General features: G+C 32.0%; 1 protein-coding gene across 4 annotated transcripts in view; it reads right to left on the bottom strand.

Moving 5' to 3' along the window:
• Positions 1–24301, bottom strand: part of Wdr37 (WD repeat domain 37) — a 205768-nt gene that overhangs the window by 12404 nt on the left and 169063 nt on the right. For all 4 annotated transcript variants that reach the window (XM_035364361.2, XM_035364370.2, XM_035364385.2 and 1 more), the window contains 4 exons: positions 19993–20127; positions 16018–16206; positions 11192–11376; positions 5460–5514 (listed from right to left, as the gene is read on the bottom strand). In XM_035364361.2, the coding sequence (XP_035220252.1) occupies positions 5460–5514; positions 11192–11376; positions 16018–16206; positions 19993–20127 (564 nt within the window). The remainder of the gene's footprint in view (positions 1–5459; positions 5515–11191; positions 11377–16017; positions 16207–19992; positions 20128–24301) is intronic.

Below are 24301 nucleotides of genomic sequence, written 5' to 3'. Positions count from 1 at the left end.
AGCTGGATTACAAAATAATGTTTTAATGGTTAAAAGTGTTCCTTATATTTTACAAGTAAATTCTGGCAAATGGAAATATGTTTTATTTTTATGTTTAGTGTAATATTTTCCCCCGACCTTCTACAGCATCAGCAGTACATTAAGTCCATGTGCTACTGATGCTCTAGTGCGTCTGATCATTAATCTAAGAAATTATTGACAAACTCCATAAGTTTAAAGAAATAAAATGTGTTAACACAATTAATAAGCTCAGTTTTAAAGAAATAAAATGTGTAATTGGACAATATATAAAGTCTTTTCATATAGCAAGCACAAAATTCAGATTTTGACATTGTTGAGTTTTCCCCATTATCTCAAAATGTCAAAGGAAAATGAAATTTATAAAAAAGATGCATATGTGTAAAAAACGGTACTGTATTACTACTTTATCACTTAAGGTATATTTTACAGCAGTTCAAGCAATATCCATTTTTGTGTGGGCAGTCATGGCATTCATACATGGTGTCCATGCATAACTGTCAATAATTGTTAAGATGCATTGTTGTCTTCTGTCTCCCACAATCTTACATTTCTACGGTGTCCACAGCAATATTGATACCTCCTGATTCGCAAGGAGAACCCCAATGTAGTCTTCATCATCTGTGTTCTCATAATAGGAAGGTCACTCTTTTCCAATAATGCTAATACTTCCACATCATTCAATTTTTCAATTACTTTCCTTTTCTGTGGCTGTGAAGGTCCTGCCATAATTGTACTGTTTTCCATTTTAAAAGCATACATAAAAAAAGTGCTTCACTATCATGCTTAAACAACTTCTTTGTTCAACTTTCAATCCCACACTAGAAATAAAACATATAACTTATGATAGTCCACCAATGTCTCAAGAGCATTGCTGACATATGAAATGTATCATTCTTATGCACTAGCACATCAATGGCAGTGAATGTGTTAAAATATTTTTATATATTTCTTGATACATTTTCTATTTTGGTTTTATAAGTTAAATTTTAGGCATAACACTAGCATATAGAAGTTCGAAAGGAAACTCCATACACACTCGCACCTCTTTTATTTTAGAATAGAACAATGACACATTGTACACGTTAAGATTTACTCAGAGTAAAACAGACATGTCCAGCTGAATAAAAGTGATTGTATCATTGTCAGTAAAATTAAAGAAAGTTATCCGATCTTATTTTACTATGAAGAAATTTAAAAAGAAAACTGTACAGCATTATCTGTTATCAAATGTAAATAAAGAAAAAGAAGCAATGTATGAAGCTGTAAAGGAAATTGTATTGTAATGTTAAAAGGTAAATTAAGGTTGTATAGAAGATACATGAAATCTATACCTAAACAAATTCTGAAAGAACTCGAGTTCTTTTAAAACATCAAGACCATGGTTAAAAATAAAACCATATGCAAAAATATACAGCATTGCCTTTTATGAATTTGGTATTCAGAAGTGCACCAGCATTTAGTAATTGCTATTTACAGATTTACTGGATATAAAATCGACTGCTTCAGTACAAAGAAGGATAAGATAAATTTCTGTTATTTCTTGATAAATACTAGATTTGCTTGATCAAAATATGCCAAATGCATCGAGATATACCTTGTTTATAGTCTTTAAACTCAAGCTTGAAATAACAGAGGGAAAGAAGTTGTACAAATATCTGAACATGCACTTACGGACATGATTGAAATATTTTGTCACTGGTGGGAAAACGTTTTGCATAGCATCTAGAAACATCTTTTGCATAATGATTTATGCTTTTTATAAAATATAATCTCACAATACTAATAAAATGAGTAACAAATGCCCTCAATGTAGCAATATGCAGTATTTGAGCAATTCTAAAGGCGTTGTCTTGAAATATATCTCAACGTCTATAGAAAATTTTAGACAAATGTATAATTTTTTGCATGTGATAGAAATGCCATCAAACACGAAAGTAATCATGCTTATGTCAAAGGTGATGCATTTCATGATTCATTTATATCTGATGATAATTATTAATTACTGCATGTTAATGCTTTTCTAGATGTAAATTTATAATAATTAGATCATGCTTTGATTGTTCATTTTGCTTCTCATTAAAGAGTCAGATTTGACAATTCCCTCAAATTTCCATTAAAAATTATTGTAAATAATTTTATTTTAGTCAGCTTCATACATGTTAAAATTACTGTAGATTTATAATAATTCGATCATGTTTTGATTGCTTATTTTGCTTCTCATTAAAGAATCAGATTTGATAATTTCCTCAAATTTCCGCAAAAAATATCGTAAATAATTTTATTTTAGTTAGCATGTCCAAGTTACTAGAACAAGGGAGAGACTTATAACATCTGTAACTGCTTATTTGGAAATGGTCTGCCTTTTGCATTTTCTTTGGACCTTCTGTATTGGTGAAATATTGATATTTTATTTAAATGTACACAGGAATATTAGTTTATTCCATTACATTATCAGAGTTGCCAACTCTCCCGATTTTCGACCACTCTCCCGCCAACCCGATTTACAATATATTTCTCCCGACTTTTTCTTATTCTTAAAATTTCTCATGATTTTTATGGAACTTGGCTTAATGCTTTGTTACATGAACAAAAAAAAAAAAAAAAAAAAAAAAAAGTGATTTTGGACGTCTGAAAGCAATTGAATTTTCTCTAGCTTATATCTAAAACAAAACCTTGCGAATTAGATAACTTCTGCTTTGTGAGTGAGAGCATATATGTATCCAGAAAGGTCGTTCTCCAGTTCTCCAATGGGCATCGTGCTCCACTGCGTGTCATCTGGCACATGTTAGCCAATGAGGACAACGCAAGCTGTTATTTGGATGTTCTTTAGTTATTTCGGTCATTTTGTCCTGAGTTTTGTGAGTACACATGCTTTCGGGAAATAGTTTTAGAAATTATCATCTTTTGTTATGTCTGCGAGAAAGGTGAAATACTCGTGTACGTTTCAAAAATCCTACACAGTTGACTTTCCTTCCATTATTTCCTCAAGGAAATGTAATAAATTTGCGTGTCCTTGCGATTTTTTTATTTCGCATGGTGGAAGGGCAGATGTTCTCAAACATCTGCGTACACAAAAACACAAGGACAACATGAGTTGTATTGAAAAAAAAAAAAAAAAAAAAAAAAAAAACCGGAAAATTAAATTTTTCTTCAGAAACAGAGGACCGAAAAGTTATTAATGCAGAATGTCTGTTCTCTGCCTTTTTGCAGAAGTACAACCTGCCACTGAATGCATCCGATCACGCTGCAGCTTTATTTAGAAAAATGTTTCCCGATAGTGAGATCCCTAAGAAATATTCAAGTGCAAGAACCAAAACAGGTGCAATTGTTCAAGAAATGGGTTTGAAAAATAAATCATCAGTTATTGATTGCAATAAAACAGCTCCGTTCTGCCTCTCTATGGATGGAAGCAATAATACCAATTCAAAACTGTATCCAATTGTTGTTTCTTTTTATAATCCAGAGTCTTCAGAAATTGAGTGCAGTTTACTTTCTGTCCCCACTTTAGAAGGACATTTGACAGGCTTTAATATACCACAGCTAATTATTAAAACTTTAAAAGAAAATGTAGTCCCTCTGGATAATTGCTTAGCACTTGGTGCCGATAATACACCAGTATTGGTAGGCTTGAATACTGGTGTTGCAGGCATCTTAGGAAAATTCAGATTTGCAGATTATGAGGTGCACCTGTCACCCCTTAAATTTAGAAGCTGAAAAAAGGGCAGCTTCTTTACCAATAAATGTGGGTGAACACATTGTTGATATTTATTATTATCTTGAAAGGAGTTCTAAAAAGAAGGAAAAATTGAAACAGTTCCAACAGCTGCATAACAGCAGTTTACAATTAGAGAACTTGGATGAAGTTATAAAATCAGCTAAGATTGACACCCAGTGGAGTTTAATTAGAAAACTGAAAGATGCTAATGGAATTTTGAAATATAGTGAACTGTCTAGAATTATGTTGGCCATCTTAACAGTTCCCCATAGTAATGCAGAGTGCGAGAGGATTTTCAGTGTTGTTGCGAAAACAAGGACTAAATTTAGATCTAATATTCGTGATGACACATTAGAAAAACTTTTATTAGCGAAAGCAGGCCTACGTGGCAATTGCTATGAACAAAATTTTTAACATTTGTAAGAAAACTGATTAAAGTTTTTTTTTTTTTTTTTTTGTTTTCTTAAACGATGCAAGTAATAAAAATGTTTTTTATGTGTAAGGTATTTTTGCGTTGCTTGCATTTAAGAATTAGTTAGTATTTAAAATTAATTGATTATTAAAAACTATATTTTAATCATTTAAAGTCTTTTTAACATTGTGAAGAATCTCCCAATTTCTTTAAAAAATCTCCTGATTTTTGAGTGTCATAGGTTGGCAAGTATGCATTATATAATACATAATTGCAAATATTATGAAAGATCAAAGTTTGCAGAGAAACACAGAACTGCTATATTATCATTCTTATTTTATAATAGGTACAACAAACATTTATTTTCTTTTACTTTTCAAATTTTCTCATTTTGCTCTATTTTTTGGAATATCATCTGCTCTCGGAAGGTTTCATTTTTAAGATTTAAATGGGTATATATGCAAAAATACTATATGACAGCTTAGCCTTGTAGAAGGATAATATCTGATATTTAAGTGTTCAGCCATAATTTAAATCAGTTTTTCTTCCAGTGTATTTTAATTTCATTAATAATCAGGCATTCATCGCCATCAACATAAGACTTCAATGAGCACTAATCTTCAAAGCTGAGAAGGGTTTGGCCTACTAATTTTAAACTTGCCCAAAAGACCATGAGTAAATGATATTTTGATTTTAATTCTAAAATGGGATCGTACTTTGACGCATTTTTCACAAATATGTATGCTACCACAATTGTGTAAACATATTTTGAGATACTTGTCTGTTTACTTAAGAGTACCATCACAAATATTTTTGAAATAATATATATGAGTTGGCCATTTGGAACGTTAAGGGAAACGATGGGTATGTTTTTCAGCAATAAATATTATTCTTTGTGATTTGCATATGTACAGCGAAAAAAACATCTGTAGGTAAAATATAGATTACCAATATATATTAAAGTTGGTATATTTGATTAATATTTTATTTTAGGTTTAATATTCATCAGAATTTTTAATACTTTAAGGCTTTTTAATACTTTGGATTAGTCTTTTTTTTTTTTTTTTTTTTTAACTACAGTGTATAAATGTACACATACACACCTTCTTTTATGCCATTTTAAAGATTTAGTACAATATTTTATTAATACAATATAACATGAATTATACTTTAAAGAAGCAAAAACATTTAAAACCTATGTGTTAAATATTATTAACTTATAAAATCTAGCACATAATTTTCAAGATAAAAATATTACGTTTTATACTTATTGAGTTAATGAGAATACAATGTTTAGAGAAATTACTTTACCATCATAGTGGTCCTCCTCTGACAATTCAACTTCCTCTTCTGAAGAATGACATTTCTAAAAAAAATGAGTTATTTTAATTTGCACATAACAAAAACTAATTAAAAATATCTTGATGAAATTCCATTTCATGCAACAATGTAATTTTACATAAATTATTTGTGGATTAGATGCACAATACTGCATGATAAATAAACTTTTGAAATAATTGTGCAATATATTATTATTAAAAGTAATTCCACATTTACTCATGCCTGCAGCATTATTTTCTTTGTACAATGCAATGTGCTTGATAATGGCATTGTACCTTTCTTTGTACCATGCCACTTAGGGATTGATTAAAACATATTTACTCATTTATTTTCCTCTTGTTTTAAAAAAGTAACTGGTTACATATACAATTAAAAATTGAAATGCATATACAATTAAAAATGGAAAAACTTCTTTTAAGTCTACGTAACAATGTGAACTTTAGCTGCTATTTAATTCCTACATGAAATAAAGGTTTTTAATACATCTCTGAAAGTTCTAATGCTTATAGTTCTCATTAAATGGTTTTGATGCATCTTTATTTTCACCATCACTATCAAATATCACCTTGAGATAATAGTTAAGGTACTGTACGTTCTGCAGAAATAGGCAAAGCCCAATTTACATTTACAAAAACTTTCTTTCCCTATTTTTTCCCTTTAATTACTTTAGCTCATAAAATAAAAACTGCAAGGGGCATACCATTGGGATTTCAACTTCATTTCTTTCTATTGAAATTCATACATACATCAAAGTGTGTGTGTGTGTGTGCGAAAACGGGGGGAAGGAAACTTACAGTTGAACATAAGCAATAATGCTAATTACGCATGCCAAAAGTTACATTCACCAGTGCATACCTAAATGTTTAGAAAAGTGAAAGAAAAAGTGTTAAGAAAAGCACATTTTTTATTATTTAAACAATTTGCAGTTCTTCAAATGAGTCGCAGCATTTTGGATGTGGAGTTGAATAACCATTTGAAAAGTTTACCATGACTAAATATTCCAGCAACATTTTGAACTTCATTTCATGAAGACCTCAGCAGCTGCAGACTGTGAAAATCGGGTTCCAATGACAACATACAGCTCACGTAAGAACTAGAAGCTGTAGCAGTCTTGTGTCATTGCAGTGAAAGTACCAAATAACGACCCTCATTCATTGTTGTGCATTTTGGTTGACAATGTCCAGGTTCTCTCGACATAGATACAATGTCTTGAAACTCGTTCCACAAATTGGAGACAACACTGTGTTTTGTAGTTATCTCTGTTTCTGACTGGTCTCTTTCCAATCTTACCAATAATTCTCTATCTCATTCCATCATCCAAATGTTTGTGGCTATGCATTTTACCCGATATCTTATAAAATTTATCCAACTCTTGTGAGAAACATGGCATGTGTTGTGAAGGAGTAGGAGCACACAAATTGCCCAAACCCCTTCATTCACTTACATTGTCTTTGAGTATTTGCATAATTCTTTGGGGGCATAATTACTACTTTTGGTTCAATACTTTTTGTAAAAACAGATATAATTTGAAAATTCTCTTAGTTTTGCACACGGGTGTGCATGCACATATGTATGTATATATGTAAAATGTAAAAAATACAATGGCTTTGCTTGCGCGAACAGGCAACCTAGAATTAACATTCTGCAATTTCAGGATCTTCCCCCTCGACCAGTACTTTCGAGAACATTCTGGCATGTTATATAACTGCTGGTATAAATACTTGTGTGCGTGGCATTTTTCGTCAGACTGCTTTCTTCTACCACTGCTACAAGACTTTGCTGCTGCTCATCCCATCTTTTTCTTCCTTTTGTTAAAACAGTCATGACATAGAAAGTCTAAATTTAATCTTACTTAGTTTAAATCACTATTGAATATGTAATTTGGAGAATTTCATCTAAAGGAAAAATGGTCTGCTGTGAGAATTGAATAAAGATGTGGAATTTAAAAAGCTAAATACTTCTTATCGGAACCTTCTACTCAGCCATAACAATGCACGGACTCTGACGTAGATATATTGTCAAGCTTTGTCATTCCTGTGCCTGCCTGCCAAAATATTACATATATATGTGATGATTTTATGGAAAAGATACAGTTACCTTCGAATCATGGCCAATGTTGTAGATGATAACAGTGCGTAGATGCATAACTACATATTTGCAATACCTAATGTTAGCCATGGTGCCAAGTTAACATTATTCCTGGACAAAACAATTCTTAAGAAGCACATCTTGATTATGAAACATAATACGTGCAAACTGATCATTACAATGCATGCAAATTGCACCATATCATTTCATATGCTTTATCATGATTCATTAAAGCATTTATATAAGTAACTGATTAATTTTGAACTGACACAGTTTATAGAGATTTTTCAGCAGTTACTTCTTTTCAGGTCAGAAAGGAGAAAGGGCTAAATTAAAATGAAGAGTAGCATGTTAAAATTATAATTTTGCTTTACATATTTTCTATCTTACATACATAAATAATAAAAATAAAAATTTAGTAAAATTTCTAATTGCTTTACATGTGCAGATGCAGTAAGTAACAACTAATATCAGTATAAAATATTTCTAAAATTACTAATTTTAGAAATATTTTACATAAATAATAAAAATAAAATTTTAGTGAAATTTCTAATTGCTTTACATGTGCAGATGCAGTAACAACTAATTTCAGTATAAAATATTTCTAAAATTACTAATTTTTCTAAATATCTTATTAAGAAACAAATATATAAAGAACAATTTGAATAACTGAAAAATAAAATGAATTGAATCATGAATTAATTAAAGTGGATTAATCTATTTCATGACAGTAATTTCCAAATACTGATTTTCATGATACAGTACAAAGTCCGTAATCTGAACTTGGGCGATTCTGGATTAGGGTTTTTTTCCGGATTATAGATCATCAATTTAAATTTAGTAAGATGGCATGCAGAAATTATACAATTAAAAATATGAAACCATAATTTATGAAATAAAGAGCAATTATGATGTAAAGGGCATCAAAATTTATAAAAAAAAGTTTAATATTTATTTGTTTACTTTATTAAACATTTCTTTCAATGTAAGTTGTTTAAGTTGCTTTGTTTTCTGTGCTAGTATTTTCTCTTTAATTCTATAAACAGACATAATTTCTTGTTCAGCTACAAAGTTCCACTGTTCAAATCCTGTAATTGCTATATCGAGAATACTGACTAACTTGTCAATCGAAATTTTTTCATTTTCAATAACCTCTCTGTCACTTTCTTCACTATCGGAAGAGGTATTTTCTGGATCTAGAACCATACTACAGATTTCGCCGTCCATTAATTGGTTGGTGATTGGGGCATTGTTGTCGCAATGAAAAACTTCTGTTATATCATCTTCATTTATTACTGCTTCTTCACATTTCTTTACAAAATCCAATAACTGAAAATTTTTACCTTTAGTTTTCTATGTCCGAAAAACTTCAAATTTGCAACTATCATCTTCATCATCCTCACCATGAAATATGGTAGCTGGCCATAAATTATGCCAAGCATTTTTTAACGTATCTGGAGACACATCCTTCCACGATCTTGCGATGCTCCACACAGCAGATTTTATGCTAAAAAATTTCAAAAAGTTTTGAATAGTCTTGCCATTGAAATTTAATATAGATTTTAAAAATGCTACTTTATATTTGCATTTCAGCGTGTGCACTATTCCCATATCCATAGGCTGAATGATAGACGTACAATTTAGAGAGTTTTTCACTAAAACTTCAAGTGAAATATGTGCCGAACAGTCATCAACAATCAGGACTATTTTGGAGTCATCAGGTAAACCAACCGAATTTAAATGTCGCCGAGCCTCGGGTATAAAATTATTTTCAAACCAATTATTCATCAATGCTTGTGTCATCCATGTTCTTTTATTTGCATGATATATAACAGGGAAAATCGTTACTCCTTTAGATGCTCGAGGTCGTACATGTTTTCCGATTACGAAAAATTTGCACTTGTGCATTCCTGCATGCTAAAATTGAGTCTCGTTTTGGAATCTTTGACACCAACTGGAGCCTTTTCTGTAGAGGTTGCCAAGATATTTCACAGTACATAATGCCAGAAAAGACCAGTTTCATCAGCACTGTAAATTTTTTCTGGAGATAATTGTTCATTAGCAATGAGTTCAATGAATTCATCTGCAAATTATTCAGCAGCTGCAGTACCAGCTGAAGCTTTTTCCCCTGAAATTTATAATTGTCTTATACCATGGCGATTTTTAAATTTGGTTAACCAACCTGTCGAATATGTGCACTCAGTGTTTAAGTTCATTTCTTCATGAAATATTTTGGCTTGAGCCATTAGCATTGGACCCATCAATGGCGTGCCCTCGCTGTGACACTGTCTGACCCATTCAATCATCATTTTGGCATAATCGTCACTTTTAGCATAACGAACCCGTTTTCTGTTATACATCGCAAGTGGGGTGTCGGAATCGAGAAAAAATTCAAAAAGTTCCTTTTTCTTTTTGCTTATGTCATATACAGTTGACTTTACAATGTCATACTCCTCGCATAATTTTGAGACGGATATGCCTTTGATCCATTTTTTGCAGCAATTTCACTTTTTGTTTGATGGACATCGAAACATGCTTTCGCTTTGTAAATCCTTCGGCAGCTACAGAATTGGAAACTCTTTTTGACGTAATCGAAAGTTCAAGCTTAATTTTTATAAAATTGCTCTAACAGTCTGCAAAAAATAATAAACTGGATCTAATTAGAAGATTAAGGAACGGTGCAATCTGCAACATTAACTGAAAGCCTTAGAATCAGTAAAGATAATTTTAGCCTAGCTTATACCGTCCGTTATACATTAAATGCGCATGCGTAAAGCACACACACACAAAAAAAGTTTGTGGCTTTGAGGTCCGGATTATAGATTATTCTGGATAATGGACGTCTGGATTACGGACTTTGTACTGTATTAAACAACGAAAATTTATTTCATTATTTCAAACTATTACTCTATATATACATTGTATATCAAATATCAAGGCAAAAGGACATTCTGTGGCATTGTATGTAAAAAAATCTGATGTGGACAAAAAAATCTGTGTGTATGTAGTGATGTTATGCAACAAAAATTTCTCAATGGATTCGGGAGCAATAAAAATGCATATTTCCATTGAAATATACCCAAAATTTTTTGCAATTACAATACTTTCTTTAATTCATTCAAAGAAGTAATAACAATTTCGACATCTAGTGGTGACCGATTTAACAATGAAAAAATAAAATGAAAGATGTTGCGCTATTACTTCTTATTAAATTATGTGAAATATCATCATTTCTCTTTACATACTGAATAAATTAAAAATGTAATAACCCATATTTACAAGCTCTTTTTTTATCTGTATATTTCATTGCATTTGTACGATCACCAAAGTTCGTTAATCATTGAATTTCAATATATTATTAATAACCCAGCACTGATATAATACTATTATTATCATATACAGTCCCTTCATATTCATAATGGCCACCTTATTACAGCTTACGTCTTCATTTATTTAATTTCAATTTAGGTTTTCATAACATGGAATAAATGTAATTTTGCAGATGCTGTCTACATGAAGCTTACTTACGAGTACATACTATTATTTTCTGCTTTCATTAAGAAAATATTAATGTGTAAATAATATATATAATCTATATCTCATATCAGAATTACCAAGCTTTCAATTATAGTCCCTCCAGAGACAGATGCAGGCCAGACATGAGCAGTTTGGTCTCCAGACGCAGATACAACCAAATCCTGAGTTGGATGAAATCGCACAGAGTTAACAGAACCTTTGTGCCCCCAATACTGCAGTATACAACTGCCATTGTGTATATCCCAAATTCTTGCTGTGTGATCTAAAAAAAGCAAAATATATAAATTAAGATTCAATAAGATTGAAATAAAAAAAATTCCACTGTCTCACTTATTTCTTTAATTTAACTAAAAAAATCAAATAAACATGATCTGGCATTGATTTAATTAGCACAGTATCATAGAAGATCTTTGAATATTTTGCCATTGGTTAATTTCAATAATGCTGCCAAACAGTGCAATTTATAGCCAATAATGGATAAGCATGATGTTACAAGACATTCTTAAGAACTTCACTTTGATTTCACATAACTCTGATCAGGTTAGGTTTCATAATCACAAGTTATAAAGCAGTTGAGTATTTTCAAACTTGCGGAAATGATTTTAAAACATTAAAAGACAAAGTTTGTCAAAATGTGACATTAAGAGATACCATAGTCAGATTCATATTTCAGTGAATGTAAGCAGTGTAGAGTTTCTAGAAAAGGTAAGAGTTTTGTTGTTAATGAATTCTGGTAATAGTTTTAATGAATTCTTTTGTAAGATAATCTCAAAGCTTGAGCTTGCAGTTATTTAAGTTTTAAATATACCATATTTATAATAACCTGCATATTAAGTATAGAGTGGCTTGCATTGAGCCTAACCAAATAAAGAGCAGTCTATTCCTTCACACTTTTATCAGAGACACTGGTACAGTTTTGGCGAGATCTCCACGAACTTTTGCGATCAGTGGGAAAATATGCAAGTACCCCCAAATACACACATATACAAATTATATTCTCTATAAAGACAGAAAATTTAGCTTCTGAAATGTCAAAAATTATAACCATTAAAAAGCTTATTTTAAGTTACAAAACTGACAGACAATCTGGGTAATATGAGGGATAACTACAATGCCCGTTTTTACTATTGTACATTCTGAAATACAATGAACGTGGATAGAAGGAACTGAATATGAGTTTGGTTTAGGAGTTAGTGAAATATGAGTTTGGTTTTCCAGCTAATAAATGCCATTTGTTAACGGCTAACATAGTTGTCCTATAAATACGAGAACTGAGCTAGTATGGTGACATTAAGTTGAAGTTAGGCCATGGGTACTTGCTGCTTTGTTGGCAGGGGAGCCACTGAAGTGGCAGTAACTGCCAGACTGTTAAAGTATAAGCACACAGCTAGAGGTGACTTTTTTTTTTTGTATCCTTTTCTTTGTTCTTGTTTATGATGAATATTAATGAACAGATAGAATACCGAAATGAACATAAAATTTTTGGCGAATCTTGGAAAAAGTTCTCAGAAAATTCAAATGTTTATGGAAATAATGCACTGATGAAAAAAGCTCTTTTCAAGTGGACTAAGTGTCAGTGAGGGTCGTGAAGGCTGCAAGGCCAGGACGACTGTCAACCTCTTTTGTTGAAGACAACATTGAACATGTGCAGTCTCCTGTTCTTTCCAATCATCGATTACTTGTCCAGATGATTGATGATAAAGAGAACTTGAAAAAATCATCTGTGCACGTGATTTTAAGAAAACATTTGGAGTTGAGAAAACTGAGCAAAAATCAGTTTTAAGATGATTTAATGAAATTTCCCTACTATTTAGTTAAAACATCAAGATACATGAACAAATGAAAGAGTTACTACATCAGATTAATTTCTCTGCAGCAGATTAATTTCTCTCACATTATTAAGTAAGAGTTCTTCCTGGATTCCCAAAAGGCACTGATATTATATTGCTGTGCATCCTTCATTGCATGTCACTGATCTTTCATCACTGTGGACAACATGAAGCAGTTTGTTAAAACTCTTGATATAGAACAGTTATTTTCAAACATTTCAAGAATTTCTTTAGTGAACTATATACGGAGGAGGGGGACAAAGCAAAAGTCTTCAGGAAAAGGAACATAAAGTATCAGAAGTTCGCCCAAGGAACTATGACTGTAAAGAATAAGCTTTCAGTAATTCTCATATCATGTTTTGCAGTATCTTGGATAATTAAAAATCACACGGAATTGGGGAAAAATCTGGTCCAAAAACAAAATAGGGTGTTGGATGTTATCTTTGATGCTAGCCTGAATAAATTTAAAGCAAAATATAGGTGTATATTTAAAAGAAAATGATCAGCACTTTCGCCAATGTATGCTACATTTTTAACTTCTTTCTCAAAAATGATACAACTAAAAGCTTTGATGAGAATTACATATGAGAGCTAATATGTAATTTCATAAGAGTAAGCACAAAACTTTACAGAATTTCTAAAGAACTCCATTTATGTTAATGGTGATGGCAAATAAGATTAATGGTAAAAGTTTTGTAAGATACTACACTTCATTCTTGTTAATGGAAAAAGTGTTGATATTAAAATTTATGAAAGATTTGTACTTGTGTTTTCTGATTTATGTTATTAGTTATCAGTACATATCATTTGTCAAATTATTACGTTTTTATGTCTCTAGATCATCAAAAGTTTCCTGATTTTTTTTTTTTCTGAAAGAAGACCTGGTCACAAAAGCAAAGTTTAAAAGAAAAAATAATCCTTATTTTTCTCTCTTTTTAGAACTCTGAGGGAGGATGGAAACGTCCTCAAACAAAACAAAAAGTTAAAATATGTTATTAAGTGCAATCAAAGATTTCAATCTGTGGCGAAGGTTTAACACCACAATACTCCAAACTTGTCAGAAGGTTCATCAAAAGGAAAGCTGAAGACTTTTTAGTAAGCTCTAAAATTAAACTTATATAAAATTAAAAGGTAAAATATGAAACACATGATGATAAGCCAACATCAAATATCAACAACGAACAAGCAGGAATAGTGAAGTACAACTGAAAGTGAGCCTGTTGGCAAATAGTTATAAAATATAACTCTGCAAATAGTCTTTATCCTCGGGCTACAAAGAGTGCCAACAGTTACAGTGCAACAAACATTGATATTGCATGCAAATGTCAAAATACAAATACTTTCGTTGGAATGCAAATATTCTGCCTCAAATCTTTCAAAGTTGCACTGCAATAAAAAAAAATCAAAACCATAATGTTAAACCTAAAATAATGTACAAAAAATCTAATAATAAAAAATGGATTCTATTTCAGAATTAAAAAAAAAATAATAATATAAAAGTTTATTTTTATAGAAAAATAAAATAAATATAAAACAATAAAATCTACACACTTTTTAAACTTTACTAAAATTTAGGAATATATATGAAGGAAGCTTTACTCATACTAAAGTTTTCTTCATATAAATCTTACAAACTACATAATGCTGGAAAATGATCAGAGCTGATTTTTTCTTCCTTCTTGATCAATTAAGAATTGAGGGAATATATTCTTGTTATTGTAAAGACAAATTAATTTTGGTTCAAAATAAAACTCTGAATAATGATTATTGGGTAAGTCAAACAACAAGGATCATCATTATATTTGTAAATTTTGCAGGACTAGTTTCAATGGTTTAACCACAGAAACATCTTCTCCTCAGCTGGCTAAGTGCAAATAAATGAGGTACGAATGGTTGGACAGAAGTTAAGCTGCTGGCGCCATCTATTGATGAACCAAGAAACTAAAACATAATTTCCTTAAAGGCCAAAGGTAAAGATGGTTTGGAATTAAGGTCGTTAAGTACAACATATTATTGGTACTTCCTGATTACACACAATTCTAAAGACAAAGAATTAACGTGGCAACCCAGATGTGCATAAAGTATATGTCTGTTTAATTGCACTTTTGAAATGCAACATTTTTCTGAAACGTATTTCTTTTTGCATTGAGTACATTAATTTTTTTTGTAATAAATTGTAATGGGAATGTGGAGTTTGCTGGCTGATGAAAAAGAAAGTGTCTAGAAGCTGTACTTTTTAAACAAGCACATTTTATGAAAATGCAATGTGAAAAACTTCACACAATGTGTTAGAATGCTAGTCAGCCATATCTTGTTTAACACACCTATTTGCTTTATTTGTTGTTGAGTGGTGTGAAATGCTGAAGTTGGGCATGATGCTGAATTTGCACAATTCTCTAATTCCCCCCCCCCAGTAGAAACAGATTACATTCAGTTCATGGGGAGAAGAAATTACATATGGATTTATAAAAAAAGTTAAGTGTTTTATTAGCAAAGTGTTTTTGCTTTTTAAATTTTATTGATTACATTTATATGGAATTCTAAGTGCAATTTTGGAAATGGCTCTTGCCTCTGCCATGCTAGCTTGGCAAGAAATTAGTCACCACCGAGTTCTCAAATACATGCCTCATTATGTATTTAAAAAATATATATATTTGACTCTCATTTAACTCTTTTTGAACAGAGAAAAATCCCAAGAATATAAAAATAGAAAATAGAAGAAAGTATGCACAATCTGTGGTTAGAAAGAAAAACACAAGAGCACACACAACTCATTTTGTTTTAAATTTCAGATTCAGAATACAATCCATGTGTTATTGCAAAGCTGTATATTGAAAATACTAATTGATTTAGTTAAAAGAATTAACTCCTTTTCCGGAATTTTAAATTTTTATGCATGCTCTAAGTTGACTGATGCACATAATTGTGATGAAAAAATTTATGCAATAAAATTTGTGAACTTTTATTAATTCCTTCTTTTGAAAATATGCTACTTTCTTAAGTAAATGGAATACACTTTAATTTGCGAGACTTGCATATAATGCATAAAAATGAACAATATTAAACTATTTTACCTGCTGAAGCTGTAGCTATTACAGGCGGTCCATATCGAGAGCAACTAACTTCCCAAACTCCATCCCTATGGCCTATATATTCTTTCGATAAACGGCATGTCAGTGTAGGAGCTTTGAAAGTAGAAACTATTCGGCTGGTCGATGCTTTCAGTTTGTACGTGCTTTTGATCTTCTGGGATAATTGACTAGCTAATATGAAAATTAAATGTTCAGTATTTTTTAACACACTATATCTTTTGCAATGTTAATAATATACATGTATATATTCATGGTTACAAATGACATTACGAAATAAAAACTGCATTTGACTTAAAAAGAATCATAACATTGTACTTTTACATTTTATTCTCAAGAATACAATATAATGTTTATTCTTTCAATATGCTTTGCTTTAACATAAAACTATAAATAAAAACACTCGAGCATCTTTTGAAATATTCCTAAAAAACCAACCCCATCAATAACAGTTTATGTTCTGAATAGTTCTGTCAAATACTTTGTTAGTTTGTTGCTGGATGTTTTAATTTTTATTTGTTTAGTTTTTTTAACATATTGTTACAAATTTATATTTAGATAGCCAATTTTATAGGATTATAATTAAAATTTTTGTATTTCCCAGTGCAATGCAGTGCGAGACAAATTTTAAGAGAAAGCTATGTCGGAAAAGTAAAAATACAGGAGCGCATGCATTTAACATTGAGTAAATGGATATCTCGGTAATTTATATTGAAACTGAATAAATGTAATTGACCACCATATTAGCTGTAACTGTAATTCCACACCGTTTTTGCTTTCCACAAATCTCGAGAAGCAGAAATTATAAGAAAGATATTGCGTGACCAGTTGAAAATTATTAAAGGCCTAAGAAACAGTGTCTCAGTTCAACGGCTTAGTTACTCTTTCTGCGAGTTGTAGTTCCGTGTGAAGAGATAAACTAAAGTTAGCTTTCTCTTTAGTTAACACTTTGCATTGCGTTGTATTTTAACATTTTTAGTAGTTTGAAGTATAACTACTACTAATTATACTGCGTAATATTGTGTACACTTGTATGAATATCTCTGAGAAAAATTCAAGCATTCTGATATATTTCTTTTAACAATAATAAATTTTATTAACCCTCTCGCTGCGCATCCCGCGATTTCCGTGGAGATGAATTTTTGCTGTCTATTTAACTGTGCAACCTGTTCTTTCCCCGTTCAAGGTTTCATTTCGGCTTTTCTGTGATGTTAATCGTTTATTTATATGTGGGCTAACAGATGGCAATAGTTGTCCACATTTCTGCCAAATATACAAGACTAAGTAATGTAGCATCTTGCACGCACTTTTCAGAGCTCAAAGATGTCTGGCAGGAAGCGTTTCGCGAGTGATATAACCTATACTCCTGACGATATTTGCGACACTGATAGTAGTTTTGACTCTGATTTCAAGTATATTGAAGATAGTTATAGCGACACTGATGAGAATTTCTCAGATTCCTCTGCAGATAGAGATGAATCTGAAAATTCAGTTTCTATTGAAAACGTTCCACAGTGGTGCAAAATTGATATGCTAAATATTACATTATGCAAATATTTTCATTAGTATATATGTTTTACCTTTGTATTTTATAAAATAAATCGTAATTTAACCAATATTAATTTTCAAAATTTTTTTTAATATCATTATTCTTCAATTTCAGTATTCTGACAACCGTTTTCTATGATCTAATTCTACATAACTCTTTTACAAAAATTTTTTTTATATTTAACTCTAAAATATATGTAGATTTGAAATATGTAATAAAAAATACACAATTTTTGAACCTATTTTGATAAAAAAAAAGTAGGCAGTGAGAGGGTTAACCTATTATCAGACTTGTGCATTCAATCTATTATGAACTCGTACGCACAGAACAATATAAAGCCCGACTAGATCAGAGAAACAACTCTGAAATGCTACAATATCCATGCTTTGATCACCACTGGAATCTGTAAGTACCGAGAGACTAAATATATAATTATTTATTTGTTTAACAATTAGCAATAAATGTAACATTACTGTCACTTAGTTACAAGATGCCAGAGCAAAATGTGTTATGTATTTCCAATCACTAAAAAAATTAAATCAATTATTTGATACCAGCAGTTATCAAAAAGTTAAAATATAAAAATTCTTGAAATTAATTTGTCATTTCATAATAATACTTGCCTCTAGTTAAAGTTACTCTTTTCCTAAGCATAAGTAAAAAAAACAAGGGGGGGGAGAAACATTAGTTAAGTTTATTTCTTTTTCAAAAATCAAGGCAAGTAATTTAATTTATAAGTTTATTATTTTAATTTATAAGTTTGAAAAATACTTTGAAATTTTGTTTCATACTAAATGTTAGAAAGGTGAGCATGTTTTTAGTGCAGCAAAACTATTTGTTTTCACTGGATAAAATATTATGCAATAACTACCTATCAAACATACTTAACACTTTTATATTTAAATAATAGAAAACAGAATTATTAAAAAAAAATAAAAACTTAGGATTGATTTGTATTATTTTACTATGGGCTGACAATATTAGACATTGTTTCTAGTATTTTCTACATTAGTTCATATACACATAGACACTACCAATAGTAAACATTGACAGTTAATATTGTCACTAAATATTAAGAGTAAAATTAGCTTTAAAATAAATAAATTATATTATATAAATAAATATATATTAAATAAATAAATTGAAATAAGGCTTATTTCCCTTTCAAGCATATAGTAAGTTACTTCTGTTGAAGGAATGAGTAATAATTCGCCAAAAAATAAGGCAAAAGATTAGATAAAAATTGGCCTTATGCAGCTTGAGAAATATTCTGGCGTATAAACCTGCACCTATAATTTCAAACTACATTTATGAATTTTTAGGTATATTTGCCATATAACATGAACACTCTTCTTTGCAAAGAAACCTGAAAGATAACACGAGATGCTATTATCTTTTGAAATCATTCATTTCAGGATTTTTTCCATGCATTCGAACAATGATATACTGAATTGACAATCGATAAGGGGGCTAATTCATGTGCGGGGGAAGATGCTTGAGGGAATAAGTAATTCCACAAAGAGGGTGGGATGTACTCAATGCAGCTCTGCACAACACTGTTATTCTAGGGTTTTAAGGAAAGGGGGACATAATTTGGAGTAAGATTGCCCTTTCAACCTGAATGAATTCATGGCATTACGAGTCAACAGTTTTCTTTTTCTGTAGTTATTTGATGCCGTGATTTTGAAGTGAACATCGAAGGTTATTTAGGAATCGAATTAAGAAATCGACTTTGACTTAGTTGATTTAGCGTTCCTTTTAGTTGTAAATACGGCTCTTGCCAAACAAAACAATACAGTGGCATTTTTAAAAGTCATTCAATTTGCGAAAAGAAATGGAAATTGTGCTGCAGCAAGGATGTTTGGTGCTGATGAAAGATGGAATGGATGATGATCATATATTTATGATGGTAGGACAATAAGAATGATGGTGAAGATGAAATAGAATTCGATGATGTGCCTGAAGATATATCGGAAGATGAACATAACAAACTTCTCCGGTTATCTGATAATGAAAATCAAGTTCATAAGGTATGTCATTTCTTTTAAATAAACAGTATTAAGGTTCATGTAAAAATCTACTTTTTATGTGCATATTTTTTCCTTATTTTTAATCTATCATTTTTGTATCTAGGGCATAATTTTTTCTAAAATTCCATAAATTTTTATCTTATTTTTTGCACTAAAAGTGAGCATTATACGCCAGAATATATGGTACTTAGTTAGGATATGCTACATTATGTCTCTGCAGAAGATGGAAAAAAATTAGCTAAAATTTAGTTTCTACAGAAACTAAATCTACATTGATTTTGAATTATGATAAAAATTATTTCACATAAAGATCAAGTTAAACAGTCTATGGATTAAAAAAAATATATACTTTAAATTATTGAGTATACTGGAGAATTATACCTGTTAGTGATTCTCTTTTCCCTTTGTTTTTTGAAGTTGCTGCCTCAGTACCATCCACCAGCTCAGTCCTATCAGCAGCAACACAGACTGGCTCTCTCTCTAGCTGTTCATTCAAAGCTTCAATTTTTTCCTTTACTGCAATAAAATTTAAAATCAGTTAAGGTAGGAGAAAATTAACTTGAGAATATAATTACTAATCAGTTAAATAATAAAAAAATCAGCATTCAAAGTTTCCTAAAAAAAACATCACATTGTAATTATCTACTCTTGATAAATTTCTTGTTGCTTCTTCCTTTCCCTGCTAACTGATTTGGCTATTTAACCTTAACTTCCCTAGAAAATCATTATAAAAGCCTTAACATCAGATCTTTCTTTTGTATACATGCTACACATGGAAACAAAATCTATTAAAACATTCATTTAATTAGCTTGTTTGCCAGGATTTGAGCCCCAGACCGAACTACCAATGTTCAGCAACTTAACAGTAGTAAGGTTCTGCTTGGCAGCCTTGATGAAGATATCTTTCTTCATGATACCGAACTTTATAAGAGTTCCAGCACTGCCCAGACAGGAAAGTGGTTAGTAACACTGAGTACTGTACTGAAAGGTCTGCATTCCAATCCTAGAGAAGGCCTGAATATAAATTGTCTGCCTTTCATAGAAAGCAATGGCCATAATAAAGTGACCACCACTTCTGGCCTTAGTAGTGGCCCATGCCTATAATAGCTAGTGCCCACCATTGGGAGGGGAAGAATGGTTTACTTCTGTTAACAGGACCAGATTCAGAAATGTATGTATGCATATATGTGTAAGTGTACACACACACATACATAAATAAATATGCACACATAAAAAAAAATACATGCATATATACATACATTTCTGAATCTGGCCCTGATAACAGAAGAATACCAAAAGAGCTCTAGCACATCTGTGCTTTTATATCATGGGAACATTTGTGTCTTGGAGAGTTATTTTCATTTTTAAATGAGAGAAAAAAGGCACTGGAATCTTTGTGCAAACTGGTGTCTATTAGGCAAGATTAAAACTTTCACATAGGTGTCCTGGAAGCTTTGATAAGAGTTGTTTTTCTCATGGCTATGGATTTCATAATGACACTAGCACATGTTCCTCTATACAGTGGCACTCCTGTGCCTTGGCAAATGGCATAAAACTTGGGGGAGGGCTACAGCCACCTTTTTTCACTTTGCCTGCCCTGGTTAGTCCAATCCCAAATCCCATCTGTTATTGTGTATGGAATTAAATAGCATTACAAAACATATAAGACCTGAATATATTCAGGAAATAACTGGAATTTATGCAAATTTAAAACTGAATGGGAAAAATTGGCTAGGTGGTAAAGAAAAAAAGATATGAAGAATTCTTAAATAAACTTCAAGACTACTATAATATTTCGTATAGTAACAATTCATATAACTTATCTCCAGTTCAGTGTGCTGTCACATTATTTGTATTATACACTGTGATAAACTTAACACGTTGAGCGCGGCGCCGAATTTGCTGTCCTTTCCGTTCAGCCGGCAGCGAGCTAAGCCGTATTTTTGTTCAGAATGTTTCAATACATTTCATTAAAACTAAATTTGATCACATTTCATTGAGACTATATTTATTTTTTAACTTTAATACTGTCTGTCCCGCGGACCGATGCCAGCCAAACGAAAATTCCAGTGCCGGTCCCAGCCAAACGAAAATTCCAGTGTCGGTCCCCGTCACACGGAAAGTTCACTGCCGGCTCAACGTGTTAAACAACAGGTGTTCTTTTTGCCATAACTCCAGGAGGTAATCATCTGAGAGATATGAATTTCAGGAATAAGAGACAGCATTTTGTATTTAAACGATAACGAAAGTTGCACAAAAATGAATACAATGCATACAATATGGAATGAAAAGAAAAAAGGCTTTATTAAACTCAGTATCGTTACACATGATTGTCTGTACAAGAGGAAGAACAACAAGCAGGTGTTCTTTAGTATGGGATATGATATGCCCTCCCCTTATTGCAATGGTTGCTTCGAACTGTCTCTTCCTACCCAGCACCAGATTGTCCAACAGGTCTCGAGGTAAGAGTTCTCCTTCCTCAATCAGCATCTCTTTAAGTTGTTGAGTGTTTCACGGAGGATGTAATCGTGCATCAAGGCATCTCCCCTAAGCTTCCCACACATGTCCTATGGGATTTAAATCAGGGGAGGAGTACGCTGGCCAATCCATTCGAGTGATATCTTCACTTTCCAATAGCTTCTGAACAGTAGGAGTTCGATGTGGTCGTGCATTGTGATTCATAAAAACGAGGTCTGCTCCAATGGCACCTCGGAACAGACACACATGGGGAAAGATCACCTCCTGACAATAGCGATCTCCGGTTACAGAAACCTCTGTAAAAAAAAAAAAAGAAAAAGAAAAAGAAAGAGAGAGAGAGTTCTGTCCGCCTGTTCAGCATAATGACTCCCCACATGAGAATTCCAGCACCACCAAGATCTCTTTCCGTGATATTACTGGGAGGAAACCGTGGCATGACCTTTCTCAAAATCAAATGGCGTTGAGAATCGCTTTTGGCTCTAAAACGACTCTCATCCGTAAGGAGGATACAACTCCATTGATGAGATGTCTAGTTTTTATGTTCTTTGCACCACTTTAAATGGTGGCACCGATCACCAACTTTCAAAGGGATGCAGCGTTCAGGACGGCGGGCGAAAAGGTCATCTTTGTGAAGGTGTCGGGACACAGTAAACCGTGACACTTGTCGTCCCGTTGCTGTACACAGTTTTTGAGCTGTGGCGCTTGCTGACTGGTTACGGGCTCTTTTCGCCAGCAAGACAATATATTGGTCATTTACTGCAGTTCTTTTCTTAAGGCGGCCACCACCAAACTTTATAACAGCTGTACCTGTGATTTGGAAGGCTTTCCAAGCGCGCAAAATGGTACTTTTGGTTGATTCCGAACTCTTCAGCTACATTGGTCACACTACGGCCCTCCTCTAGCTTTCCGATCATTCTTCCACGTGTGAAGTCGTCCAGGTGATTTCTTCTAGCCACATTTCAGGAAAGAGTGCACTTGCAGCAAATGTCTTTAATTGCCTCTCTGTTCTTCCTTTTATTGTAGTCTTTAGATGAGATTGCCAACCGTATGCGTTTTGCGTACGCTCACTTTGCCTGTAATATTTTGCTCCCGACATTTGCATACGTATGAACTTTTTACTGAATTGCGTGTTCATTGTACTGATCGCAAGAACCCCTTTTGTGCAATTTCACGGCTATGTGTTTACAATTTACATTGTTGCTTAAGTTTTGCACACCAGTGTAAATATTCAATCAATGCATGGAAAATGTGCTAGGGGGCCTTAAGAAATGGATATGTGCATTTGCCACATGAACTGCAAAAATTACCCTGAAATAATTAGCTTAATAATATTTCTTATTTCAATTGCTATTGTTATCCAAAATAATTTGAATTAAATCTTTTTCCCTCCTTCCCAACTGGCGGGCACTTAAATGACTTTAAGGCCACAAGTGTTGGTCACTTTACTGTGGAAGCACCTTATAGGTGGGCCACCATTACCTCCAATGAAAAGACGGATAATTACATCATGTCTTCTCCTGGAATTGAACCTCGGCCCTTTGGTAAAGCAGAAGGCTCCCCTAAACACTATACCATCTGGGCAGCGCATTTAAAGAACCTCCTAGAACAGAAAATACTTCATCATAATATTGTGCTTATCATTGACAAGTGGTTAAAAATCATTAACTTTGTTAAATTTACACGAGGTTAATAGAATGAAATTTCCAACATTTTCAGTTTTTACCATATGCAAATACAAGTCAGATTCTCTCAGAAAATTCTTCTTTGCATACTTCATTAAGATAAGACATTCACCGAGTATTTTGACTAATTACCATTATTTACTTGCTTTCTTCCTGATCACTTTTCAATTAACTTTTCTGCTTGAAAATTCAGAGAGGAATTATGTGGTGTATACCGCTTCAGAGGATAGGCATTAAGAATTTAGCAGATTAAAAAGCATTTGTACGTAGATATTGTAATACTACTTTACATATTTCAAAGAAGCCAGCTGCAGGCATTGTCTTGATCCTTTTCTTCATGTAGTACATTGTACAATAACTAAAAAAGTTTCTAAATCATATATTAAGAATGCCTGGAGGAAAAATGCACAAATATTTTAATCATAATAGTATTTCACAATATATTACATTATTTTTTGTAAATTTCATATTTCTCTGAATATTTTGAATCCCATAATAATTAACATTTTTATTATTAATAAATGATCTAT

This window comes from Stegodyphus dumicola, chromosome 4 (genome assembly GCF_044657685.1).
Source record: "Stegodyphus dumicola isolate Sdum_Otavi_A_Nest chromosome 4, ASM4465768v1".
Classification (NCBI taxonomy): domain Eukaryota; kingdom Metazoa; phylum Arthropoda; class Arachnida; order Araneae; family Eresidae; genus Stegodyphus; species Stegodyphus dumicola.
The sequence above is the reverse complement of the archived record's forward strand: the minus strand, read 5'-3'. Positions and strand labels throughout refer to the sequence as shown.